The sequence below is a fragment of the Annulohypoxylon truncatum genome (genome assembly GCF_022578515.1).
Source record: "Annulohypoxylon truncatum strain CBS 140777 unplaced genomic scaffold F4807scaffold_8, whole genome shotgun sequence".
Classification (NCBI taxonomy): Eukaryota; Fungi; Ascomycota; class Sordariomycetes; order Xylariales; family Hypoxylaceae; genus Annulohypoxylon; species Annulohypoxylon truncatum.
In genome coordinates this window covers 462,252-487,952 of record NW_025953794.1, presented here as the reverse complement: position 1 = coordinate 487,952, position 25,701 = coordinate 462,252, and the positions used below count along the sequence as shown (strand labels likewise).

General features: G+C 49.3%; 9 protein-coding genes across 9 annotated transcripts; 3 read left to right on the top strand and 6 right to left on the bottom strand.

Moving 5' to 3' along the window:
- Positions 1-128: 128 nt before the first annotated feature.
- F4807DRAFT_416898 (MFS general substrate transporter) lies at positions 129-2,468 on the bottom strand. The gene is made up of 2 exons (XM_047997177.1): positions 660-2,468; positions 129-608 (listed from the first exon to the last, which is right to left on the bottom strand). The coding sequence occupies exons 1-2, from the start codon at positions 2,036-2,038 to the stop codon at positions 272-274; spliced, it is 1,716 nt and encodes a 571-aa protein (XP_047856439.1). The 5' UTR covers positions 2,039-2,468; the 3' UTR covers positions 129-271.
- A 177-nt stretch (positions 2,469-2,645) lies between these two features.
- Positions 2,646-4,465, top strand: F4807DRAFT_416897 (Cenp-O kinetochore centromere component-domain-containing protein). Its single transcript, XM_047997176.1, has 2 exons — positions 2,646-2,831; positions 2,903-4,465. Exons 1-2 carry the CDS (start codon positions 2,732-2,734, stop codon positions 3,757-3,759), a joined length of 957 nt encoding a protein of 318 aa, XP_047856438.1. The 5' UTR covers positions 2,646-2,731; the 3' UTR covers positions 3,760-4,465.
- A 451-nt stretch (positions 4,466-4,916) lies between these two features.
- F4807DRAFT_381519 (amino acid transporter) lies at positions 4,917-7,131 on the bottom strand. The gene is made up of 5 exons (XM_047995790.1): positions 6,803-7,131; positions 6,677-6,732; positions 6,447-6,618; positions 5,889-6,382; positions 4,917-5,827 (listed from the first exon to the last, which is right to left on the bottom strand). The coding sequence occupies exons 1-5, from the start codon at positions 7,044-7,046 to the stop codon at positions 5,093-5,095; spliced, it is 1,701 nt and encodes a 566-aa protein (XP_047856437.1). The 5' UTR covers positions 7,047-7,131; the 3' UTR covers positions 4,917-5,092.
- A 1,807-nt stretch (positions 7,132-8,938) lies between these two features.
- Positions 8,939-9,667, bottom strand: F4807DRAFT_458121 (uncharacterized protein; the record flags this gene model as incomplete). Its single annotated transcript, XM_048001151.1, has 2 exons — positions 8,939-9,520; positions 9,575-9,667. The coding sequence occupies 2 exons, from the start codon at positions 9,665-9,667 to the stop codon at positions 8,939-8,941; spliced, it is 675 nt and encodes a 224-aa protein (XP_047856436.1).
- Positions 9,668-10,880: 1,213 nt separating this feature from the next.
- Positions 10,881-15,454, top strand: F4807DRAFT_416888 (uncharacterized protein). Its single transcript, XM_047997175.1, has 2 exons — positions 10,881-11,791; positions 11,913-15,454. The coding sequence occupies exons 1-2, from the start codon at positions 11,577-11,579 to the stop codon at positions 15,037-15,039; spliced, it is 3,342 nt and encodes a 1,113-aa protein (XP_047856435.1). The 5' UTR covers positions 10,881-11,576; the 3' UTR covers positions 15,040-15,454.
- Positions 15,455-15,689: 235 nt separating this feature from the next.
- Positions 15,690-17,243, top strand: F4807DRAFT_416887 (ATP12-domain-containing protein). The gene has a single exon (XM_047997174.1). It carries the CDS (start codon positions 15,722-15,724, stop codon positions 16,973-16,975), a length of 1,254 nt encoding a protein of 417 aa, XP_047856434.1. The 5' UTR covers positions 15,690-15,721; the 3' UTR covers positions 16,976-17,243.
- Positions 17,244-19,494: 2,251 nt separating this feature from the next.
- On the bottom strand, positions 19,495-20,140 carry F4807DRAFT_381492 (uncharacterized protein). Its single transcript, XM_047995789.1, has one exon. The coding sequence runs from the start codon at positions 19,977-19,979 to the stop codon at positions 19,578-19,580; it is 402 nt and encodes a 133-aa protein (XP_047856433.1). The 5' UTR covers positions 19,980-20,140; the 3' UTR covers positions 19,495-19,577.
- Positions 20,141-21,269: 1,129 nt separating this feature from the next.
- F4807DRAFT_416882 (Alpha/Beta hydrolase protein) lies at positions 21,270-23,083 on the bottom strand. Its single transcript, XM_047997173.1, has 3 exons — positions 22,429-23,083; positions 22,054-22,373; positions 21,270-21,983 (listed from the first exon to the last, which is right to left on the bottom strand). Exons 1-3 carry the CDS (start codon positions 22,802-22,804, stop codon positions 21,654-21,656), a joined length of 1,026 nt encoding a protein of 341 aa, XP_047856432.1. The 5' UTR covers positions 22,805-23,083; the 3' UTR covers positions 21,270-21,653.
- A 691-nt stretch (positions 23,084-23,774) lies between these two features.
- F4807DRAFT_458116 (uncharacterized protein) lies at positions 23,775-24,594 on the bottom strand (the record flags this gene model as incomplete). Its single annotated transcript, XM_048001150.1, has 3 exons — positions 23,775-23,962; positions 24,039-24,066; positions 24,139-24,594. The coding sequence occupies 3 exons, from the start codon at positions 24,592-24,594 to the stop codon at positions 23,775-23,777; spliced, it is 672 nt and encodes a 223-aa protein (XP_047856431.1).
- Between the last annotated feature and the right edge of the window lie 1,107 nt (positions 24,595-25,701).

Here is a 25,701-nt window from a genome sequence, read left to right as displayed (position 1 = left end):
GATAGATTGATTGTCTTGCCCATTAGCGGATAATTTTCAATAATTTTATATGCCAATCCATTAAACTATTGTTCCTTAACAATAGCCTGTAGCGAGTCTCAAACAAAAATCCAGGATAGTGAACAATTAGCAGACAAAGATACTGTATTAACGGTTTGACTGAAGATGAGCACTAGTTCAATCAAAGATTACCAACATCAACGGATATCAAAGAATACTTGCCATTTCCGATCTATATCATATATCTAGATTACAGTAGTACATATTACTGCTATCGAGATCCGGCCAACCTCCACGCCCTCAGCGGCAGACCCTGCAATATGAGGACCTTCTTCCTAATGTACATGGTAAAAGTCAACAAGCCCACGATAACGCAGAGAATATTGACAATGTAGAACCCATCGTGAAGGATCTCACAGCTACCGCCGCCGTGTTCGCACCTTTCCCTCTCGGCCTGGACGGCGCAGGAAAACGCCTCCGTCACAAGCGGCCCTTTTAGCGTTGAGCTGTCGAGCTCTTTCGTTGGGGGGTGACAGGTAGCCTGTGTGAAGGCATCTACTAAGCGCAAGACGAAGTACTTGGGGAACGTGCCGCCAAGATTGGAAACCCTATTTGAATGTTAGCTGAAAGTGACTAACGTCGTTTCAGATGGAACTTACGTTGCAAGAAGTGTCATGTAAGTCCCTCCAATCACGGGGTCGGCGACCCTAGCGTGGAAGGCAGAGATTGCAACGAACATGACGGTTGAAGTGAAAGTCGAGAACACGTGCTCCGCAATAACCAGAAGTAGATACCAAGACTGAACACCGCCAGCCGGGAAAATGCTGACTGTGATCTGAGCAAAAACGGCGGCGATGAGACGACCCACGAAACCCCAGCACCATAGACGCATAGGGGTATATTCCTGAGACCATTTGCCAGCGTAGTAACCCAGACCAATTTCAAAGGGGAAGTCGATCAGAACTGTCAGTGCCATATTTTCCTTGCCGAACCCCTTTTCCAACAACTTCAGGTTCGTGACCCCGTCATTGGCCTGAAACCCGATCTTCGCAATGAGATGAACGATAATGATGGTCTGGATATTCCGTAGCTTTAACACATCCCACATTATCTTATAAACATCCCAGATCCCGTCCTCGTTCCTCGTCTTTTCTTCCTTCTTGAAGAGTGCGAGCCCAATAGTAATAGCAATATAAGCCCAGCCCCAGAACGTCAGGTAACCACCTAAGCTCATGATACCCTCTTCCGACGGCACAGAGCGAAAGTACCGGTTGGCGAAATCCCCGGAATTGAAAGCCAAGAACACAGTGTAAGAGAGGAATTGCCCAGCTGTGAGACCAACCGTTTGGGCCGTTGAGGCGTAGGAAACATTCCCAGGAGTGAGAAGGGTAAGAGCCCACCCGTCGACGGCGATATCTTGCGTGGCGCACATGAAGACTAGGAAGAACCACCAGCCAGTGAAGCTCCAAACACTCGGGCCGCCCGGTTTGCCAGTCGTGGCCATCAAGTCCTCAATCATGGACCCCAGATACAACATTCCGAACCCGGACATGAGCTGGATCGGAAGAATCCAACTTTTCCGCCTTCCAACCTTCGGACTCCATACCGCGTCCACTATCGGACTCCAGAATAATTTCAACGAATATGGGTATGATGCCAAGCTAAAGACGCCGATCTCGCCAAACGAAAGATGCTCCTTGAGAAGGAACGGTACCGAACCACTCGCAAGACCCATAGGGACGCCTTGTAAGAAATACAGCAACACCAACAACATGAAATTCCTCTGGTCTTGTATAGGAAGTTCCCAGAAGCCATGATTATTCGCAACCGGGGTTTTGGGAACATTTTCGTCAAGAGAGAAAGACTCCCGGGCCATGAGGTTTGCCGTGACCTGGCCCGAGTCTTGTGGTACGTTTTTACGTCGCAACTCCATGTTATTATTCATGCTGCCGTTTGAGTGACCATTTACGCGGCCACTTGTCGAGACAGACAAGTCGCCTCCTTTCTTAGATTTAGACCGTCGAGTTTCGACACCCATTCGTACTTCGGCGCAAAGCGTTTTAGAGCGTTCGGTTGGGAGGAGACGATTAATCGCTAGGCCTTCGTAGGTCTCTAGGAACGTAATGGGGCAAATGGCAACAAGTTAGGATTGAAGTAAACGGTACAGAAGTTGTGTAGATGTCTAATCAGATTAAATGGAAAGTATTGATCCGGTCTAATTAAGTCAACAATACAATGAAGTCAGCAACCGTGGCCTTTTTGGAATCGCGCCTCCAAGTGGCAAAGTGGATCTTAGAATGGGAATGTGAATATTGTATAAGTAACGAGTGATCTGAAGGACGAAACGACGAAAGACGAAAGAAGTTGTAGAACCTCAAAACCCACCAATTGATAGTTCCTTCTTCAGTCCATCGTGGCTACACGGGATTGTCTCAAGCGAACAAGCAAAAGCAAGAAATAGGTGGACGTGTTAACTTTGGCCCAATAATATTCTACCAAAGAAGAGAAAACCCTGGTTCAATTAATGACTAAGCATACCAGGTACATGGTCCAGGGGCATCCAGACCCCACCATGATCTAGATCTCCCCACTTGATACCCTCCTTATCGTTATCAGTTAGGTCATCAATTGGAACGCGTCTTCCGCGTCGTCGTAGAATAAATCAACATTCAACATTAAAACATTGTACATTCAACCTCAAATAGATGAGATCATCGAATCGCACGTAAATATGGCAACCGAGGAAATTCAATTCTCAGGGGTCTCTACAACATCAGGGCTATCCGTCGCAGATAGACTCGACAACGAGATCGCAAGTCTAAGGGACCAAGGTAAACATCCCATACACCCCAACCCATATCACCAACACCATCATCCAAAGCAACCACTAACGCCCCAGCAGTCACATCCCTAAAACGCGACCTCGCCCTGCAAACCGCCACCCTCCTAACCTCGCCCTCAACGCACCACCTCCTGCAGCAAGAAACCAGCGCGGCGAAGCGATCGCGATCAGCGCAGCAGAAGACCACCCACTCCCACTCCCGAACCCAAGACCTGCTCACCAAAGCCGACGAGCAAACCGCGCACCAGCAGCGGTGCCTATACCGCGCCTGCGCGTCCGTGACCGCGTTCCGGGTGCGGGACCCGGACCCGCGGGCGGCGGACGGCGGCGCCGTGCTGGGCCTGCGCTTCGAGGTCATGTACAAGGCGCGCTTCCTGCGGCCGTACTACGTCATGCTGAACCGGCCGTACGCCGGGTCGCGGCGCCTGCGCGTGCACCGGCACACCGTGCCGCAGTGCATACCGCTGCCGGGCCTGTCGGCGCGACATCTACCACCACCACCTCCTCCTCCTTCTCCTTCGCGGACAGCCGATGATGAGGGGGAGGAGGACGAAGCGACGGGGAAGAAGCAGGACTTGCCGATGTTCGTGCGCGCGCTGAGGCGTGAGCTGGTCCGGTACCATAACCGGACCGCCGTGATCGGCGACCTGCGCAGCGAGGCCGGGCTCGAGAAGAAGCCGCGGAAGGAGGGGGTCGAGGTCCCGATCGTGGATATTAGCGCCGCGGACGCGCAGGCCAAGCAGATCCGCGTCGAGTGGGGCGATGGCAGGTCCGGGCGCTTGGTCATTAGCGACGATGGCGATATCGTCAAGATGGTTGCTCAGGGGGAGAATGGCCAGGATCGCGAGGCTGTTAGACAGCTCCTTGGGGGCAGCGTGAGGGTTGAGGAGGTTGTTAGGCGGCTTGGTGATGTTTGAGTACTTGTAGCTACGGTGGGAGTTGTTGCGGGGATGTTGGTTGTCTGGGTATATCCTTGGAGACGTTGTGTCGCGCGACTGAGAACTTGGTGTGCGAGATCTCTACTGGGTTCTTGAATGGAATTCGTTCGATGACTACTTACCTTAAGCAGCTCTGGAGAAGACCATGCACGCAAATGCCATGGTTCTAGGCGCGCCATGTGAAACATGATTTGCCTTCTATCAATACCTATAGCTACAACAATGCATACATTGAAGATTCTTTGGTCTAACGGGCTTATAACGGGATCGCTTTGTAACTCGGTTAGATTTGGAGATAGAACCTACGTTAGGTTCACTCGATAATAAGCTAGACATCGTCGAGTATAGCTATATAGGCGAACAGTCTATATACATAATTTCTCTTTCACTAGCCAACGACGAGGCGACACGACGAGAAGACGATTTCGTAATAATGGTAGAATTAAACAGTCGTGATTGATGCCGTCCCTCCTTAATCGCCTGATATAAAATCGCAAATAGGCCGAGTTCCCATCGTATCCAACAAAAGCACCCGCAATCTCGGAAAAGGGGGCAGGCTCGGTTATTTTCATTTCCATACTAGCGCCAGAAGATGCAATAAAGCGAGCAACTACCAAAAGCCAAGGCATACTAGTGGAGCGCGGCTGTTATCTCTTAGCGTAGCCATCCCCCCAGTTCCCAGTCCCCGACTGCCAAGTTACGAGATATCCGAATATAGGTCGAAACGAGGCTATCCTGGACCCCTAAGTTGAATCAGGAAATGTCGCGTGGACTTTCTGGAAGAAGTAAGGACTGAGGTTTTGAGGACTAGGTTCTTGACGGGAGCTGATATGCTTAGCGTTATCGCCAATTGCTGTGGAGACGGAAGCCCTGGGGTTGATAACGGGCGACGCGGAGATGACAACTTGTGATGTGGGAGGACCCTGTGCCTGACTCACTCAGATATGAGATGTAGAGCCGAGGAATATGATGGCTGGGATATGAGATGAACTACTTCCATGGATACGTTGTTGTCGTCGTCGGTCAAGATCTTGACCATTGTTACCGTACTGCCGAACTTATAGAAACATAGGCTTTCAATATGCATATATTTTGCTAGTTTCTATGAGAAATATGTAGTTTGCACAGCATTGTAATTCAATAATAGAACAAGAAGACAACATGATATCTATTTTCTCCAAGTGACTCTCAATATTTCAGCAAATGAATAGTATTAAATAATTGAAGTATATTCTATCACTCTCTAACAGCCCCAATCTATATCTTACTATAAACACACTCGCCAAAAACCAACCCCCTTCACAATGTCGAACTAGGCCAATGGTGCCTTAGACATGGACCCCCTTTCCACATCCGCATCCTTGCCATTTCCACTACTCGCAACGCTTCCCTTGGAGGCGTCGACGCCTTCCACGCCCATGAGCCGCTGGTGGAGCATGTGGTGCTCGATGTTGATCTTCGGGCCCTTGAACCACTTGTGAGCGTCGACGAAGAACCAGATGACGACGAAAGCCATCGGGGCGCCGTAGACAAGGGACGTCCAGTTCATCGCGTCCGGGGTCAGGTCGTCGCCCCTCACGCTCGGGAAGCACAGGATGGGCATCATCACCACGACGAAGACGCAGGCCGCGATGCCGGACGGTAAGCTGAAAGCGCCCAAGTGCCAGGGTCCGCGGCGGAACTTGTTCCCCACGAACACGATCTTCAGGAAGATGGGGGTCGTGAAAGCAATGTACGACGCGATAGCGCCGATGCTGAAGATGGCGTCGATGGCGGTGTCGCCGAAAATCAGGAGGAGCAGCAGGATGCCAATGGTCGTGTTGAACCAGACGGCGTTAACGGGCGTAAGCGTGTATCGGTTGACCTTTTTCAGGGGCCCGCTAACGAAGCCGAAGCAGTCGTCGCGCGCGTAGGCGAAGCACACCCGCGACGCGGCGACCATGCACCCCTGGCCCATAGAGTACGCGCAGACGATGGTCATGGCGAGGACGGCGAGGGCGGTGTTGCGCGGGAGGATTTGGATTACGTATGCGGCGAAGGGTTGGCCCTGATGATATGTTTAGTAACAGCTATGTAGATATATTCTTGTCATTCATGTAATTTCTTACCAGATCACTGTCCATGATTTCCCCCACATCCTTCACCGTGTATGCGATGAGTGTGTTTAGAATGAAACCAAGGATGGATCCTGACGCCGCGGTCATGACGATGGATCTTGGCGTGGCGATGGCAGCGTTCGAGCATTCCTCGGAAAGGTGGAAGCTGGCGTCGTAGCCAGACATGGTCCAGATGATTGACAAGAAGGACATCAACACAGCAACTCCATCAGGCCAGTCCGTTCCATTTTGAATACCCCACGCCCATTCATTAGGCTGGAACTTCGGGTCGCCAATGGCGGCTGTAGGGATGATAATAATGACGATGAGGAGACAGAGGATGTTGATAGCGGTTCCAACGGAATTGAAGTTCGCGATCCACAACGTCGGCATACTGCTGATACAGGCGTGTGTCAACATGATGAGACACGTCAGGAGGAAGGTCTGGTAGTTCGTCGGTACGTATTCCGGGTACACTATCGACGCTGCAGCCAGAATCATGGCAGCTTAAAAGCAGGTAAGGGATTAGTCTCTGAGCCCATTAGATATTCACGAATAATTGGGACTCACCACATCCATAGTCAACGCTGGGAGCTCCGGTAACTTGCACGAACCAGTTACTCCAGCCTGTAATCCAGGCCGCGAATGGGCCATATTTCGGACCCGCAAGTACGGCAGCCGCATAGTAAAGACCGCCAGATGTAGGCATACTACTTGCCAATTCGGCCATCGAGGCAGCGACCTATTCAGGGGAAGTCAGCTTGAATAAATTCATACACAAAGATCGGTCGAGCACTTACACATAGAATGAACACAACAGACAACAGCCATCCCCAAGTATTTGCCGCAGGACCAGCTGCATACTATATCAGTCCTTCGTTCTCCCTATATCATTCCTTTAAAATAAATCCATGGTATTAACTTACCATATCCAAGTCCGTACCACATGGTAGTAGCGATACTCGGTAACAATCCCATCACGGCGAAGCTGACAGCGAAAGTAGTCCAAGCCGAGAATTCTCGTTTGAACTCTTGCTTGTAACCGAGCGCGGCAAGTGCCGCCTCGTCTTCGGACATCTCTGCGAGATGATCGGGTACATCTCCGTCGGCAAATACGGTCGTTACGGGCGGGACGTGCGACACCTGTCGCTCCATATCGTTGCCCGTCATGGTGAGACTCAGTGGGTGGCACCTAGTAGCCACCAAATTCCAGTACTGGAATTATCGCCACAGGTATTATCGTGAAATAGTTGGCTAGGTAGAATGAGGTGAGCCTCAATGATAGGTATAATAAGTCGAATATATTCTATCAGGGAAGCCGGATTGACGGTCGACGGTTTTCATGAGGGATTGTAGCTGGGGAGACTGAGGAATTGATGTGCGAGACGTTGCGCAGCGTTGCGGCAGCAAGCCTTCTTATTTAACCCATATCCTGCATCATAGATATCAGATATCTTAGATAAGTTTCTGATGTACATACGTAAACATAGACCGGCCGGGTGTTGGAGCACCAGGACACACCCCGGCCGCCAATCAGTCGTGGGGTGCAGAAGCGTAGAAGCGAAAAGTCGAGTTAGACTAGATCCCTGAATTGAGAATACGCGACGCTTATTCGTCGACGGCATGAGCGACACGAGAGATTCAGACGAGTTCAAGTCCGCCTAGTCCAGCTGCGTAACTCTCTCCCGCTGATAAGAAGTAGGGCCACCATGACGATCGGCCGCTGCATGGGCAGGGTTCCAATGGTCCGATAGGTATGTCTCACTTGGGCGAAACCTGGACTTTGTTATCTTTGGAGATAGCTCAGCTGCATACGTAAGTAGATCAAAATAGTTCAATTTTTCGACCTAGTTGTATCAAACCAGCCTTATGCCACGGGAATTAGAACATCTCCTATAATGATATATTCGCATATCATGTACGTAGATATTCCGGTGATCCGAGAAACCTTATGTACATAGTAGCGTTGCGAGTGGCACAAGTAATTGAAGCTGGATTCGATGTGAATCTGGTGTAAGGGTCGATGTCAGGGTTGAGTGTTGATCAGATCCAAAGCTTGGCTCGAGAAAGCAGGTGCTCATTCATCGCCTTATCTCGTGGTTATCGCCGAAACTCATAAAATTATGGCTTTATCCAGTATATCCAATACTAGTGTTCAACATGCGTGTATCGAATTTATTTCAGGGGCAAGCCTATCATGTACCTAAATATTCAGATATCTTCCTTTGCAAGAACTTGAGCATAATTGGTATTTCTCCTTTAGGTATGTAGAAGCGCATGAAGGGACAGGGGATTCATATTAAGCTCTTGCTAGGTACTATAGTGGTTTATGATGTCGTTAGCTTGGGCTTACTCCAGGAGCTAGGGACTATGATCTTGTATTGACTTGGAGAGAGATAGGCAGATCGCGAACCAATAACCGAAATAGACCGGCACGTATGATAATCCGGATGTTTTATTGTTTCTCTTGCACTTTGTTGTATACGTACGATGGACAGTTCTCATCGTAGACGCCATAATCTACATTCAAGAGTAGTCACCCCGGGAAGTGCCAGCTCTCCCAGGAACCTTCTCTCATAGCGTTCGGTCTTCACTTGCTCACAAAAGGGCTCGTCATCCTCGTCACCATGAGCCTAAGTAGATCATCGGATCGACTTCGTAGTTGCCAATCCTGAGAATACGGAGAGAGGTTCGAGACTGGTTCTAGTGTCTGATATTACACATTAGCCTATGATAAGAAACACGCCATGCCATCCTTTTTCCACTACAAACCCGATACCCCAGAGATGTTCGAGCCGCTAGCTTAAGTCCGCTTCCCAGGATTCAACTAGAGATTGGAAGAAGAGGCTTGACCTTTTTCCATTGGATCAGCATCACCCTAGCATTACTCCAAGATACTTCCTGGACTTAAAGAGGCAAAAAGAAGCGATATTCCGCAGATTATGATGATGATCAGTATCATCATTTCTCTAAGCCTTGTGTCTTAGAGGAGACACTCGTTGTCGTATTTAGTGCTTGGAGGGCTGGTAATTTGTAAATGATGAAGGAAAGTTTGTTGAATCTTATTGCCTAATTTTTATACGCCGGAACCGGCGAGCCCTGGACTTCGGGACGTGATATATCCCGCCCGATTTGGATGATTCTGTGGTAGTAGGTCGAAATCCAATATCGGGGCTCACAGAAGAACAGCGGGAGTGACTTTTGGAGTTATCGACTTCCAGGCCACATTCATATTCGATATTGGTAACCGAAGACAGTAGATCTGTCTGGTCGGATATTTCATCGTCCATACCAGTCATCTTCTCGTCTTCTACAGAAGTATCTAACTCCAAATTGTCAGGGTCGAGGCCCAACTGGAAAGAATTAAATAGAGTATGATGGAATGAAGATAGAGGGCTCGTTGTATCGTCTTCCTCTTGGTTAGGCTCTTCAAGTTCCGCGGAGAGCACGTCTATATAGTATTTTGCGATGGATTTACTACTTATTCGCTCATTGGAGTCTCTAGCTGGTTCGTGCGAGTTCGCAGCAGGATCCGCAACAGTTCCAGTGGTTGTAGGCAATTCACGTTTAGCCTCTGCCGAAGTTGGATGTACATCGACGTCTGCTATATCTGCTCGATCTGCTCGCTTTTCCGTTTCTTCGCCCTGTTTAGATGCGATTGGCGGCGATAACTAATCTTGCAAGCATGTGTTCATGACCGTGATGGTCCAGCGCGTTTGATTACCCAAGCTGGGAGGCGGAGAGGATGGCGCAGACATGCGATAGAATAAAGGATATCTCCCCAAGTACATTTTGATGGTACACTCGTTGGTTTGTTGGAAGATGATGCTAGAAGTCCAATATTGTCGGTGAGTATCGGTACGTGATAGATTCCTACGATGTAGGTGTTTGTCTCTCAAGCCTTAAATTGCTTGTGTAAGGTCGTGCAACGCTGTATCAGTTTCCTAGCCTTGTACCTGCCCGTGGAAATAAGTAGGCAGGTAACTGCTGCCATGTGTCTGGATCATATTCGCAAAGAAAGAGCGGCCCACTCAGGTAGGCATCGTTGCTTGCAAGCCACGAGTTAGCTCCTTATGTATATTTGGTGGTACGCGTTACTTCCTCGCTCGGACATTTGAAGTTATTCGAAAGTCCATATATCAGGAATATGCTCATAGGCTCGTCACGAGCTCGACGTTTGGACTCTGCTGTAACCTGCATATGTAACCCTGCCATGGTACTAGGTATCAGATGTCCTCCAGCCTTGGCATTTATGGATAGATCCGAATAGAGAACTAAAGCTAGGTACCTAGTAAGGCATGACAGCATATTTTTGATTGGCTGTTGGCTGTCAGGGGACGTCGCAGAGGTGGTAGGTGGTTATTCGTCCATCTATTCAGTTGATTCCTCAAACCGAAAATAGGTATTTTTCGTATCATCCAATCTATGCCAACGTAGTCAGCGTAGTATACTAGAAGAGGTTTAGCAAAAGTGGAATGCGACACGACTTCAATGTTGAAAGGACGCTATTGATAGACATATCGGAGATCCGAGGTCGAGTCTTCAGTTCCTCCGAGTTCAACAATTCATCTCAACTTTGTTGAGAGGGAACGGTCGCCTATTGCTGTCGTGTCAGGTGGCAGTGTGTGTTGTGTGATATCCATGGATATATAGTATAGGTACAGCATATTCCATGCTCCATAGGGCTGTACGGTTGCTTAGCAAATGATCGGCTGGAGGGGTTTATTAACGGGATATATTGATTTGACTTTCGCGTTACTAGTTCTGGTGACTAGCGATTTAAACTCGTGACCGTTGGGAACCTTAATGGTTAAATGGTAGTAATAATATCGCTAACTTCCCTAATATTCAACTCGAGTTATAATTTGACCTTGGATCCTGCACCTTCAATGTTCTTTCTTTACAACTTCATATCATTTCCAAGTAATTGGTAACACTCCCACACTTGCTGTGTGACGATCAAGAAAATAGTTCCTGAGTCGTATACCTACTAATACATTTTCAGTTAGGGCGGACAGGACAAGTAACATGAAGACTGGATACGTTTGCGCCTTATGACGCAGCCTACATGTTCGGCGTCCACAATTGGTCTACTTGGTGCCTTGAATGACGAAACAAATCGATTTCATCCCTTGGAGACGGACACCTCACAGGTGGGTAATTATTTCTATTGTCATCTTGAAGACATAGATATTTCAGCATTTCCTACCTACATTCCGTCCTGTTGTTGTTGTAACATGCCCTGCATGCCCTTCTCTCGATGCGGACGTATTAATTTGGGCAAGGGGTGGATTTAATAAATGCCAGTGCGACCGTCCAGGGATAAAGTTCCTAGTACCAGAGATACCAGAGATCCGCCTAGATGGTACGTGGGTGCTAAAGTACCTAAAGTAACTTTAGTCTAGTTGCCGGGGGGCTGAATTATTACGGTAATTTTCTTTTTTTCGCTGGCTGAGAACGACACGAGGCAACACTACACTACACACTACACAACACTGCAGAACACTGCAGAACACTCACACCACTCAAATCTACTCAACACGACGAGAATACCAACCTAATTTGCAATTTCACTTACAGATACCGCGATCCAGCTTCCTATGACAGGTCCATTCATCTGTTGTCTTCTTCGCAATCGACGTCTCACGTCTACCCCCTTTTCCTCTAGCTAGTTAGGCTGCTTGCGCACTGCCTGGCGCAATGAACGCCATACAGCAAAAATGTCGCCCGAAACACCAAGTCCTCGTCCTCAAGTGCTATCCTCACACCACCAAGGGTGCCGTTGATGTCAAACCAAACTCGAGTGAACTAAGTTACCTTTTATTCTACGCTACCTCCCGACGGTCTAAGATCCAGAAGGTTGGCCAATTCCTCGAGAAAAAGACAGCTAGTGATGTTTGGAGGGTGCGCATTGGGTACGTCAGCCACTCCTGTTACGAAACCACGCGAACCGATGTCTAGCCCCTTAACTTAGAAATGCAACTGTCATATAGTTCGAAGAGAATCAATAAGCACTAACCAAACCAAATCATCTAGAAATGTCCAAGTTACCTTACAAATACTAGCTGCCATAATCGAAAAAGCTCCTAAAGACCTCCCCCTATTCGCCCAAAATGTCCTCAGAATCCTGGACCTCGTCCTCCGGTCCAACGACATCACCATGGTCGAGGCATCGCTGCCGACCTTTCGAATCTTCTGCGAACACCATGATGTCTCCTCTCTTTTTGCCGATCAAGCTTACCTCCGTCAATATGAATCGGTCGTACGCGCTTACGCCACCTTCGCGTCGACTCGTAAAAACCCTGCTAGGAGCCCCTCTAGCAAACCTGTCGCTATGAGGTGGAGAAATGTAGGGTTGGAGGCAATCAAAAGTGTCGCCGAATCTGACGCGCTTTCGTCTGTTGCCGGACGTCAACTTGATGTCATAGTACCTATGATTCTAGAAAACCTGTGGACCGACAACGAAGACTTCCTGGATATTTTGTTGCAGCGTGTGCAGCTAGAAGAGAAGGTCGATACTAACGCGTTGTTACGACGTAGAACGAGTGTTTCAACCGTTAAAACCGCTGACACTGGAGGAGACGCGAACCCGATAGCTATTTCCGGCACATCCGTTGATATCGACAAGTTGGCCGAAGAAGATATTGGCGTCGTGGCTATGCAATGCCTAAAGCAAATATTCGTCATACCCAACAGGGCACAAATTAGTGGGGCGACTTCGGCCCTGTTGAAATTCATTAAGGAACGTGTTCAGCAGAAAGAGACGGTGGTAGTCGAGGCCAAGGGAGATAACGGACGTGACCATGGCTGGGCGATCAAAATTTTCGAGTTTGTCACGAGATGGGCGCCAGTTCAAGACCGTTACGTTATGATGATTACCGCTACCGACGCGCTACTTCGAAACCCGCCGATTGACGAGAACATTCCCGATCAAATCGTACTTACTGCCATAATTGGATCCTTACTGAGCTCCGACATCAACCTGATCGGTTTAAGTGTTATGGATGCCCTCCTAGGGTTGATACAACATATGAAGCGAGTTTTGAAGCACTCAGGAAGTTCGAGAGGAAGTGCGGCGTCAGGGGACGAAAAGACCTCTGCAGCTCCCGATCTTTCGCAGCACATCGCTGCTCCGTATAGAGACCTCTTGGCTCGGATCCAGAAGTGTATCGGGAACCTGGCCACTCACGTATACTATGCGGATCAAATTTCCGACATGGTTTCCGGTATTCTCATGAGGCTCAAACCTCATCCAAGCACAGTGAACGCTTCACCGACCCAAAAGGTCGATTCTTCCCCGCCCGGGGCCTCAGCAGGCAATATTTCGGACGACCAGTCTCATCTTGATAGCTTCTTCGCGTTGGACTTGGCGAAGACTATCGCACTTCAAGCTATAAAGTCTATTCTTCTTGTTGCTAACCCGAAGACCAAGATCAGTGGAAATGTTAGTTTAACTAGAAACAAAGTTTCCATACAGGCGTGGGAGGGTACACACTGGCTCTTGCGTGATCCGGATGGACAAGTTCGAAAGGCATATGTCGACGCCCTTACTACTTGGCTCGAGAGAGAAACTACGAGATCTGATCTGGAAGCGCGAGATGACATGAGCCAGAGACCACGAACTAACACCAAGGAAATGCCAGCTGCAACTACTGCTCGCAGAGCTGTCTCCAATGCTTCGGCTCGTGAGAAGCCTGTCAAAGTTCCACGCTCCCGTTTTCTAAAACTACTCCATCTTGCCATCTACGACAACGCCTTGCAATTCATGGAGTTCGAAGCAGATATTGCTCTCCTCCATGTCTTGCTAACAAAATTAGTCAATAAACTCGGTGTTAATGCGGCAAGATACGGTATTCCGGTAATATTTCGGCTCCAGGAGGATATATTGGAAGCGGAAACACCTACATCTAAAGTCCATCTGGGATGTCTTTGTCACGGCTATTTCTGGGCTCTAAGCGAGCACTTTGAATTCGAGGGGACGCCGGCCGGTCGAGCAATTCATAATGAAGTGGTTCGCAGAAGAAGCAAAAATTTCTGGGTTGAAGGCGTGCACATCCCAACACCGTCGCTAGAAATTTTGGGCACTCCGGGTATGGCTAGAACGGAGTCGAAAATCCCCACGCACGAGGTAGAGTCAGAAGCACTATTGCCCTTTGACGACCGCGCTGCGATGGTAGATTGCATCTGCGCCAACTATAAGGACAGAGCGATTTCCCCTCCCGCTAGCCCTTCAACGTCGCCTGGTCGTGTGTTCGCACATCCCGCCCTGGGCTCTACTCTAGGTCCTATTCCACCTGCTAATGACGAGCATGACCTGCCTGAAAAGTTTAAGGAGGAAATGTTGGCAGAATGGAATCGAGAGGCCGTTGTCATCGCCCTTCAAGCAGAAAGCAAGTCTGCTTCGCTCAATGGGTCCAAAGCCGGGACGACTACCACCAAGGGAAATCACCTTACCGTCAATGGGCCTTCAGCTAATGGCCTCCCTTCAAGTAGGCCAGAGTCTGCCTATGCTCGACAAACCAACCTGCGGCCCGTATCGCATGCCAGCCACGCTGCTGCTCTGCGAAATTCTAGCATACAGAGTCACGGTTCAGGGAGGAGTGCCTCTAGTAAAGGCTTCGTCGCTTCTGTCGACCAGCTCAAATCTGTGTTGAGTGGGGATCCAGTCAGGCCGGGTACATTCCAGACGTTGCGGGAAGATGATGACAGCAGCGAAAGCATGGCGAGTTGTGATTTCACGCCATCAGAACTTTCATGGAATCCCCAGGCCGAGGGCGTCAATGGTCATGAAGCAGCTCTGGGGCGGTCGAGATCAAAATCCAGGGAACGAAAGGCGTCCGGAGACTTGGGAGGTCCTCTAACGTCCAACCCTACGGAAGGTCAGGACGAAAATGGAGAGCAGGTGCCACCAGTACCTCCATTACCACCATCCTTAGCAGGGAAATCACCTCCCCCCGAGGTAACCCTCGCCAAGGTTTCAAGCCAAGATCATGCTTTCAAGAGTCCTAAGAGGAATATCAGAAGTCGAGGAGGCGATAGCGTCCTCTCAAGCAACTTTGCCAATGCTGGCGCCGCTAGCATGGACCTTCAAGCGATGCTTAAGGGCATCGATAGCAAATCCAAGCAGAACACCCTTGGAAATCTTACCAGGCCCCCTTACTAGTCTAGCAGTATACACTGTAACAAGCTCATATGTACTTGAAACCTATAACTTAAGTTTTATGGAGGCGAAGGATTGGGGTTAAATTCTTAATGGCAACTTTTAGGGGACGGGCCTATTCGCCTCATGGGTTGAGGCGTTGCATATAGTATTACGCCGGGAAGTATCTACGGAAGGCCTAGCCGCGTAAAAGAAGGATGGAACTTGGAACTTCGTAAAAGATTATCACTCGGGGCAACTCTATCTAACATATGGCTGTATATATTAACACGTCTGTCTTGTTCCTTTGTCAGCCTCTTTGCTTCCAGCGTGGTCGGTGTTTTTGCTTCAGATTTGCCGCCTTGGTTTTTCGGCTGGCTGTTTCAACATAGAGGAGTAGAGCATATCAATAAAAAAAGCAAAAAACTAAGTTATAGAATCTTGAGACTTTGAAAGTTGTGACAGTAGGTAATATCGATTTCTCAAATACGGTCTGACTTATGTCAGCAAACCAAAGGTGTTTATGTAATCAAGATACAGGTAGGTAAGTATGGGACCTCGACTTCTTATTGGCCAATCCACATTCAAGCATGTCGAAGCTCTTGCATAATCGATAACAAAACACATGCGTAAATTTATACAAAGTGCCACTTCTCTCATAGAACTTCGACTTCAACACGATCTCCCTTCTTCAGCCGTATTCACAATGAAGCCGCCAATGCGAATAGCGTTGCGCTCGGCGATTCGCCAGCAAATCCAATGCTCACACCCAAACGCAACAGCGACCCTACCCCTAAGAGCAGTAGTAACGCGACAACAGCGCAACATCCACAGCACCACCCCCGCGCCCGCCACCGTCTCCCCAATCCACGGCACCGGCCCACCCCCCGAGCCCCCCGTCCCCGCAGCCGACAGCGCAACCGAGCGACTCGAGCGGCGGAAACGGCAAGCGGAGATCTTGGAACAGGCGCAGGCGATCCGACAATACAAGTCTTCCTCTTCCTCCTCTAATAAGTCGGCGACGCCGGGCTCGAAGAAGGAAGCCAGGGACAACGCGCTGAGGAAGCGGTTCTGGAAGGACGTGCACGTGCGCGAGGTCGATGGCGCGTGGGAGGTGCACTTGGACACGCGGCCGCTGAGGCGCCCTGAGACGAAGGATGTTGTGAGGATCCCGTTGAGTAAGCCGTTGTTGGCGGGTGCGCTGGCGGCGGAGTGGGATATGCTGCTTTCGCCGCAGCAGGCGACTAGGTCGCATTTTATCCCGCTTACGGGGTTGGTGTGTAGGGCGCTTGATATCGCGGATGATGACGCTGCTAGTTGCGCTAGCGCCGGCGGCGGTGGTGGGAGTGGGAGTGGGAGTGGGAGTGGTAAGGGTATCAACGAACAGAAGCTGAGGGAAGGCATCGTCAAGGTACTGCTCAAGTACCTCGACACGGACTCCCTGCTGTGCTGGGCGCCGCCGCCTCGGCACGAGGACGGGCCCGGGGAGAGTTTGAGAGATAGGCAGAAGAAGGCGACCGAGGAGGTGGTCGGGTTCTTGACAAGTCGCGTCTGGCCCGGCGTGACCATCGAGCCGGTGCTGGACGGCGAGAGTATCATGCCGAGGAGCCACCCGGAGATCACGAGGCAGATCATCCAGGGGTGGATCATGGGATTGAGTCCTTGGGAGCTGGCGGGGCTCGAGAGAGGTGCGCTCGCGGCTAAGTCGTTGCTGGGCTCCGTGAGGTTGCTCGTGGAGTGGAGCGAAGGGTTCGTAGGGGCCGGCGTGGGAGACGGCGCGAGTGCGGGGGAGGGGAAGAGGTTCGGCGTGGAAGAGGCGGCGAGGTTGGCGAGTATCGAAGTCGATTGGCAGACTGGGCGGTGGGGAGAGGTCGAGGATACGCATGATGTCGAGAAGGAGGATTTGAGGCGGCAGTTGGGGAGCGCGGTCTTGCTTGTTAGTGGGACTGGGGCAAAGTAGCTTGTGATACCTACCTGCCCTTCTAGTGACATAAATATGTGTAGAAAGTTAAGGAAATATGCTAGAATGTATATTACTACTCCTGTCTGTCAGTCTCCTGGCGGTTCGACGTCAAAGGTTATTTTCCGATGGGGTCTGCAGTCAGGAAGTACATAGTTTAAGGATATGGATACTACTCGGCATGATCCATTGTACGTGGACTCACGCTTACATGCCCTTCTCCTAGGGTATTATATACACACAATATAGGTCAAATTAACTCACTTAAGTTAACTCATTATTTATATCCGTGATTGTCCAACTATGGAGGCATGCGGTTCCATGCTATCAGGTACGTAGGCGGGATGAGAATTTACAAGTTGGGATGAATGTATGAGAGCAGCCAATGCTGGAGTTGATTCTTCAGAGGTTTTTGAATTAATGATAACCTGTCACCATCCAAATATTCTAGTCGAATGGAGTACTGAATTAGTTGAGTCCTGACAAAATTCAGATTTTACCCCTATGCATTACTTCTAGGGAAAGGGGCAAATTACCTAGTGTTGGAAACCGTCAACTTTAAGATATCCATAGGTATCAAATTTGAACAATTCCGCTAATGCTTCATATATTAGTTCTATCTATCCAGAGACATGGAAATGATTATTGTATTAATAGATTTGTTCCCTCTTCTTGTATGACATGTATGGTAGGTACCTATATGTGTTCTGAGGGCAACATAATCCGTCGTCCATGATTACTCGATACCTATATTGACCTCGCCATCCCGGTCTCACTAGCACTACTATCGGATCTATCCGATATTCTCTCTCTTTCATTCACCTGTAAGTTTCCCTTCACTTTTTAGTTTGCTTCCCTTTCAGGAATCATATCCTGGGTATATTCATACAACATTAATATCACATATAGAAACTCTATCAATTAATACTACGTATCATTCCATTAAGTCGTAATCCTTGACAACGTCGCTTGGTTTTTTTGCCCCCCCTTTACTTTGGATTAGCCGTGCTTATTTTAGTAACGATGAATCGAAATCTTCTATTTGCGGAGTTCCCTACTCTTCAATATATTTTACTTCTTCCTATCGTATTTAACCCCGGCTCTTCTAATAATCGGAACTGAATAGATATTCGATCAAGGAGCCAATATTATTGATAGAACAACATCAACAGTAAACCATGGTTTTGGGGGGGGGGGGGGGGTTGCCATCTTACCCTATTTATACCATTCGACAAAGACGCTAGAAAATTCAGATATCATCTTGGCAGTTAAATGTCATACAGTATGTTAACAAACTACCCTAAGCTATCTCGTAATATTCCTTCGATCCATTTTTATTGACGTGTGACTCAAAGCTCAGAGGTCAAACAGATCTCGCACGGAAAGGAGTTAGATAAATAGATCGAAGGATCCTTTAAGATAAGTAGTACAAGACCCAACATACTTTGCTTCGATAATTCAACGTACAAAATGCAAAAGTGAATATAATAAGATCTTGTATTTATGTTAGTTATGTGTATAGAGAATACTTAGTTAAAGTTAGAGGAGCAACCCCAAAGTCTTATAAAGCGCCGTTCCCACCCGTATCCGGGCCTGGACTTTACCGTTGCTGTGTTCCTACTAACAATAACTAACAATAGAAAAATAACTTTATCTTAACTACAAGTGTTAGACGGATGTGCTTTGATCAGCCTGTAGCTCGAGGTCTATTCGATATTCCAACTGCCTCAGCATTGGGCGTAGCCGTCTCGCGTCAAATTTTCCGTGACGTCCAAAATATGCTCTAAGTCGTTAATAGTAGTTATCTAGAGTGTCATAATCTGCCTTGACCATCACGTTGATTGTATGTTTGAACTTGACTCAGTTTGTTATGGCCTATTGTGTATCCAGAAGGAGCTCTTTGACATCGTTCAGGGGTTCAATACAAGTATATTGCTTGTCGAAAGGGAATCCGCATACTGGTCCTGTCTTAGACTTACCACATGCCGAGTTGTCACAAGCAGAGTCACTGCCGACTTAGTAGTAAACGCGAGCAGATTCTTCCGGACTATTCTCTGATCCTCTTGTTTAGTCATATATAAGGCAGTCATGTCTGTATGAGCAGCTGTGGAGCTGCAAAGCTTGGACAGGTAGGAGCCGTCAGGCGGCATGTATACCGACTTCGAATAGTCATTAGCCACTTGACAAACACCCCCGAGGGTCTGGGAGTCGATTTCGAGGACGGAGAGGCTCCTGGAAGGGTATATAAACCCATTCTTCCTCATGTGTCTGAGATTTCTAAATTCTTCCCCGAGCACATTCATTTCCTACTCGCACCGACAACTTTACCCTGCTACTTCTACATCCTCTTACCAAAACAACTCTTCTTAACATCGACTGACTGTAGCCTCAAGCTTCCCACAGGCACAGTAAATCATTCACTCATCCTCTCGTGACCTTAGATCATCGTCGCTTATTGCCAAATATCCTCGTCGATTTACCTAAGTGTCACCCATTTCTCCTTCTTTTTCTATCACCGTATCCAACACTCGTCTTTCACTGCAAAGGAATACCTATCGCACGTAAGCCAAGCTTCCATCAACCATTAACCATGGATAACTTTCTATTCGACCCTTACGTTCCTCCTTTCCGCCGCGCTGATCAGAGCGGAGCAGCAGAGCCTGAGGTGATGCCTTACAACTACGTCCCCGAGCGCATTCGCGCTGCACAAAGTGACGGTTCTGGTCCTTCGAGTGGCGGTAGTAACACTGGCATGGCGGGCGCTAGTATGAACTACACTTCCGGTGGTCAGCGAGGTGGTAGTGGTCAGGCAGGCTAGGTGCCTCCAACCAATACCAGCACGTTCATCGATCTCACCGGCGACGACGACGACGATACTCCCGAACCCAAGCCTGCCCCGGCCCCTGCTCCGGCCCCTGCTCCCGTTGTAACTACATACTCTCGTCGCGACATCGAGACTTACTACAACGGCGAGGCCTACGCTAACTGGCCCAACCGAGCTCATTACGTGCTCAACAGCGCTCAGCCCGATCCAGCGCTTGCGTACCTCTTATTAACTCCTGAGGACAAGACTCACTTCGCGATCAACCGCACCGTGTTCACCACCGACAACTTCGAGACCCTTCCCGAGTATCAGCGTCGCAGCACCAACCCCGGCATCCCTCACGTGGCCTACTTCGAGTACAACCCGAAGTCCAACAAGCTCGTCGCCGCGTTCCAGGAGCAGCGCAACAGCGCCAGCCTGATCTCCCGCTTCAACTTCGTCGGCTGGTACAAGGTCGAGTACGTCGGCGTCTTCTCCCCCACGACGCCCCGTCTGAGCGAGATGCTGAAGCTCCGAGCCAAGCGCCTCAACGAGGCCGGCGCGTTCGTCCAGGGCCCCGTTCGCAAGAGCGACATGAGAAAGGTGTGGGCGATGGTCCACTTCGAGAAGCAGGAAGGCGCGAACGTGCCCGGCGCTCCCGCTATCGGTCATCGTGGCAATGTCCTGCCCAGTCTCCGCTTCCCGGAGCACAACGCGCTTCCGCCGCCCGCCCACGTCTCCGAGCGACGCTCGAACGTGAACTTGAAGAAGCGCCGTCGAAGCGGTCAGGATAGCGAGTCTAGCACCCAGGCGCAGGCACAGGCGCAGGCACAGGCACAGACGCAGGCACAGATGCAGACGCAGACGCAGGTGCAGACCCAGAACCAGTCCCAGCACCAGCACCAGGGTTACCGCCCGACTCGCGGTGGAGGACAAGGAGATTGTCCTACTGGTGATGACTTACCTTCACCCTTATCACTCGATACCTGGCGACGCCGAGATGACATGGCACCGACTCTTGCCACTGCCCAGGCTAGCGGTTCTCAGCAAGGTCTCCAGCTTACTTATGACGCCCCCCAGGGTCTGGGCGCCCAGGCACATGCTACAGAACAGTCATCCTTCATCTTCGACACCTGGTCCGGAGACCAGCAACTGCAGAATCCCGTCCCTGCTCAGGACCCGCCTCAACTTTATCCTCAGTATGTGGATCCCCGAGACGTCTGGGAACAGAACCACGCTCAAGTCCTGCCCCAGGCTCAGGATGAGCCCACCGCTCGTAATCAGATGGTAGAGGTGTGGCAGCCTATCGGTCACGATTCGTGGATGGGATCTGTCAATCACGAGGGTCCCGATGTTCCCTCTGACTGGCCTTTGCACTAAATGGAGGACGGCTAGATGACAGCATTGAACTGTCGTAGGAGGTGGTTAAGGGGTCTGGTTACGGATATTCTTTTGCTGCCGATTGGCGACACAACGACATGAGAAAAGGAGAAGGAAGAAAAACCCAAAAAAAATCGTACTAGGCACAGGAAAGGTGCATATCGCAGAGGGAAGTTTCGAGCTGTAGCACAATGACAAACAACTGCAAGTATCTCACATGCTGAGAACCAATACAAAGATTCGCTATTATTACATTGGTGTTCCTTACGCTGGCCCATAGTTTAATTGGATTCGTACGTGACATGGAATTCGTTCGCTCGCGCCTACTCATACGTAAAAGAAGGTACTGTCATAATCGTAAATTAAAGGAGTTAGGTCCTATGTAAGCCTCACTTTAAACGCGACGGCTTGCTCCCTAAGATTTCAGCTCACCTAGATACATATCCGCTTATTCGCCACTCTGCTAATCCATAGATCAGAATTTTTGTGCATAGTTTAGATATGCTGAGACAGGAATTTCAAGACTGTTTCGTAGCCGCGGATGTACTCGGCCTTCACACGCTCGTTTTCGAGGTCGGAGCGCGCGGCCATCCAACCGTGGATCTGGTCGCCAAAGGTCTCGACGTATTTGGGACCCGTAAGGTTCGCCTCGAACTTCTTGACATCTTCAGGGGTCTCGTCCTTAGAAGCTAGTAGAGCGAGGGGAACCTTGATGTTCTCAGCATCAGCGGGGTCAACCATTGCCGGGTGGGCTTCAACGCCTGCTTTGAAGACGGTGTCTGGTTTCGAGGTTACGAGAGAGACGACCTTGCCTCCCCAGCAGAACTATTGTAACGGTTGTCAGCGTCTATTGTGGACTCCTTATATTTTCTACTATGGTTTATAGGAGTCTTACTCCAAGAATAGCCCATGACTTGATTTCGGGATACTTGGCCGAGACGGCACTGACGTAGTCTGGAACCTTGGCTGCTACGCTTGGAGGTGAGTTCTTCTGGAAGAAAGCACCGAGATTCTTCTGTTTCTCCTCGGTGTCGGGAGGGAACCACGAGAGGGGGGCGGGCTCGCCATTGAACCAATCCGGAATGAAAACCTTGTACTTCTGCGAGTGATCCGAAGTTGAGAGAATGTCGGCACCCTGGAGTGTTTGCGGATAATACCCGAAAATATCGTAGATGGTAATTATGCCCTTAGTTGCCTCCTTCGGACCGGTGACGTCTACGATCGGCAATGTCAGCCATCATGAAGAGATTGGGTGGAAGAGGTAGTTTACATGATTTGAAGCCTCCGAGTTCCTCATAGCTGCCCTTTGCGCTATATCCCGTCGCAACTACGGGTGGAATGTTACAGCAAGCCTCAGAATGGCCGTGCTGAGCTGGCATAGTCGACATCTTGCAAGTATGTTTGGGAGTTAACTGCTTCAGTAGATTTTGGGTTTTTATTGACTGAGAAGTGAGGTTCCTATTGTTTAGGAGTGGATACGAGTTTGATGAGATTGAAAGATTAGAATTGGAATTAAAGTCGGAATTAGACCTAGAACTGGAAAAAGAAGGTGGGTGAACTTGAGAAGCAGCTTCTGGTGGAGCTACTAGGCCTGATGTTACGGCAGCAACTCTTCGGGATCCGGAAAGATGCTTGGATAGAGACATATATCACACTACCCAGATGTAACACTGTTAGGGGCGGGATGTAGGACGTCGAGAGACCTGGTCCCTTCTAAGGTACAATATCGTAAATTTGAATATCCAAGCACCTAAAACCTTAGATACGCGGGATTAGAGCGGGTTTATTCGAGTTTACATCTGGATGACTGAATGATACAGGTCTTCTGTTCAAATTATGCTCCCTACAACTGAGAAGCTTCTAGCAAAACAACCTTTCGAGTTACACATTATCCCAGGCGTGAGGGGTAGCTTCAAACAAAGCTGCTGAAAAGGTGTGGGGTAGAGGATTATGATATTTCCCTGATGTCATATATCATTGTTGATCGGAAATGGCCGTCGGCTAATGGTGGGTCTAGACCTAGAATGTACTAGCGCCTCTTTCCCTTCAGCAGGTTCGAATTCATAGGGCTGACAACCCCTTTCTTCAGGAAACTGCCGACCTGTACTCGGAAGCTACCCAGGTTAAATATTATTATGAGAACTTGACCTTTTCTATGTGCCGTGTAACTAACAGTAATACAGTCCTCTCATGACCGAGAACATGTCATTTACGGAATCATGAAGAGTGCAAGTCATCCATATGATATATCGTTCGACCATTCCAAAATTTGTCCTTCATCAAAATCATTACCCATCGAAATATGAACCGTGTATCAACCTCAATTTATGACCCGAACACCTTTTCTCCCTATCATAACACCACTTGTTCGCTTTGTGGCCTTCTTATTTTGGTTCTTGACTCCTTGTCCAGTCGTTTGCTGACATGCTTCGGATGTACGCGAACGCGATTCGGACCACTACACGAAAGGGGAATAAGCTGCCCGTCCAGAAGTTTACATAGGTCAAATACTCGTTGCTTTGGACCAGGAGTACACGGTTTCGTTCTCCGGAGAACCAAGCAAAGCCAAAGAATACACAGTCATTTCAAGAAGACCGGCAAGAGTAAAAATAAGATTCACTTACTAAATTTTTCATCTTCGAGCTTGAGTCGAGTCAGCGCTTCCTTTTCAGAGAACCAGAAAGTTGAGAATTTCTTCCGATCTTCTTCTTCCGTCATTCGAGTTTCGTCGCGTCTGATATCTCCCAGGGGCTGGGCTGCAAACCAGTAGATGTGTCTCCAGGCACCAGTAGCAGGATCCGGATCTAACTCGTATTAATGGAACCTTTCAGAGTATTATGGGACGTGAAGGGAAGCGATAAGGAGCTTTTCAGGACGTACTGTCAGAAGCATTGTCAGCTAAGCCAAACTAACGCGTATCGCAGGCAATACAAAATTAGGGCTACGTGGAAGGATGCCGCATAACTCACCATTCACTGACACCAATACTCTCGTTACTGTACCCCTCTGTGATACCTGTGAGTTTATCCTCGATGCCGTACCTGGTTTCTCTAGCCTGATTCTGGACCTGGACAGGTTTTGGTGGCGTGGATCTGGACCCGAATCTGAGCTTCAGGGGTTGGACGGCAACTCCGGCCTCTTCCGCTGTCTCGCGCAGCGCCGCGGCCAGGTATCCCTCGTCAATGTTTTTACGTCCTTTAGGTAATTGGTATATGCCAATATTCTTGTTGAAGACAATCAACACCTTTGGGCGTAGCGAGTCTGCCTGATCGACTGTGACGGTTCCACAACTGACGAGCATCTCGTCGGCCCGATGGTAGAATCCCTCGCTATTGATCTTCTCCCAGACTCGGGCATCATTCCAGTCGACCTGACGGTCGGGGTCCTCTTTGGTCCATAGCTCTCGTCGCACTAATCCCCCAAACTTTCTCACCATCTTCGTAACATCAGATTTCAATAGCCGGACCACATTCTGCTTGGTTAATGGCCGAATGGGCTTTTCATAGGGTCCGTGGGCCATTGGTAATTGTTGGATTAGATGGATGTATCTCTTAGAAAAATTGTCTGTTCGGCCGGGTGCGGACTATCAGAACGATTGACAGGATCATTAGGTTAAATAATCTCTGGGGAAAACGGCTTGTGGGTAGGGACATTATACCCAACATTTATGATCTTTAGTTTTCCAGGGAGCCGCCTATCACACTAGCCCGATCTCAGTCGACTTAGGACCGTTGTCCACGATAGGTATTTGGTTCGCGTACCAAACCTACCTACTTGTCGGCCGAACTTACTTGTGTAGTTCCATCAGAGCTTTTAGGTTCGCAACTTGTTCCCCATCGGGATACTAGGCTTGTGTCTCCTTCGGCTCCTATCATATTGATCTGCAAGTTTGGTCAGAAATCAGATAGATCACTTCATGTTCCCCGGGTTCTCCGTGGGACCAAAGTAGGTAAACAGGATTTAAGATCGAGGCAGGTTTCTCCCAATTCAACCTAGAGTACCCGGAGGCGTTAGTAACCCAGGACTTGGATAGGTAAACCTAGGAGCTCATTCGTGGAAAGCAAAGCCTCCAAATGGTTATGGGCCAACCTCGTCTCTAGGACCTGTGCTTGCCGAGTAGGATCCATTGCCATCAACGTCATGCATGCCTCCTGCATAACAGCTCGAGATTTTCGGGTGAGCAACATCTGCGGTCATCGGTTAATTCAACGTGCTCAGCGGGAGCTAGTTGTCGTAACCCACCCTCACGCAAGGGAAGGCGGCTTGCGTGACACTCCTTAGGCTTATGTCCCTTAACCTAAGCGTTTCGCCGTCGCTGAAACCCCCGATGCAGAAATAACAATGTCTCTGCCACCGTCACTTCTAGAATAGCTCCTCATCGAAGGCCTGACCGGCTCGGAAGATAAGAAAACATGAAGCCCTATTCGGCGCCCGCTTACCCGCAAGTCGATGTAACGCCTCTCCTCGATAGGCTGGGTGGTACACGGTGAGGATGACAAGGTGCTGAGACGCTGAACTATTGGGATGTGACAGCGTGATACCG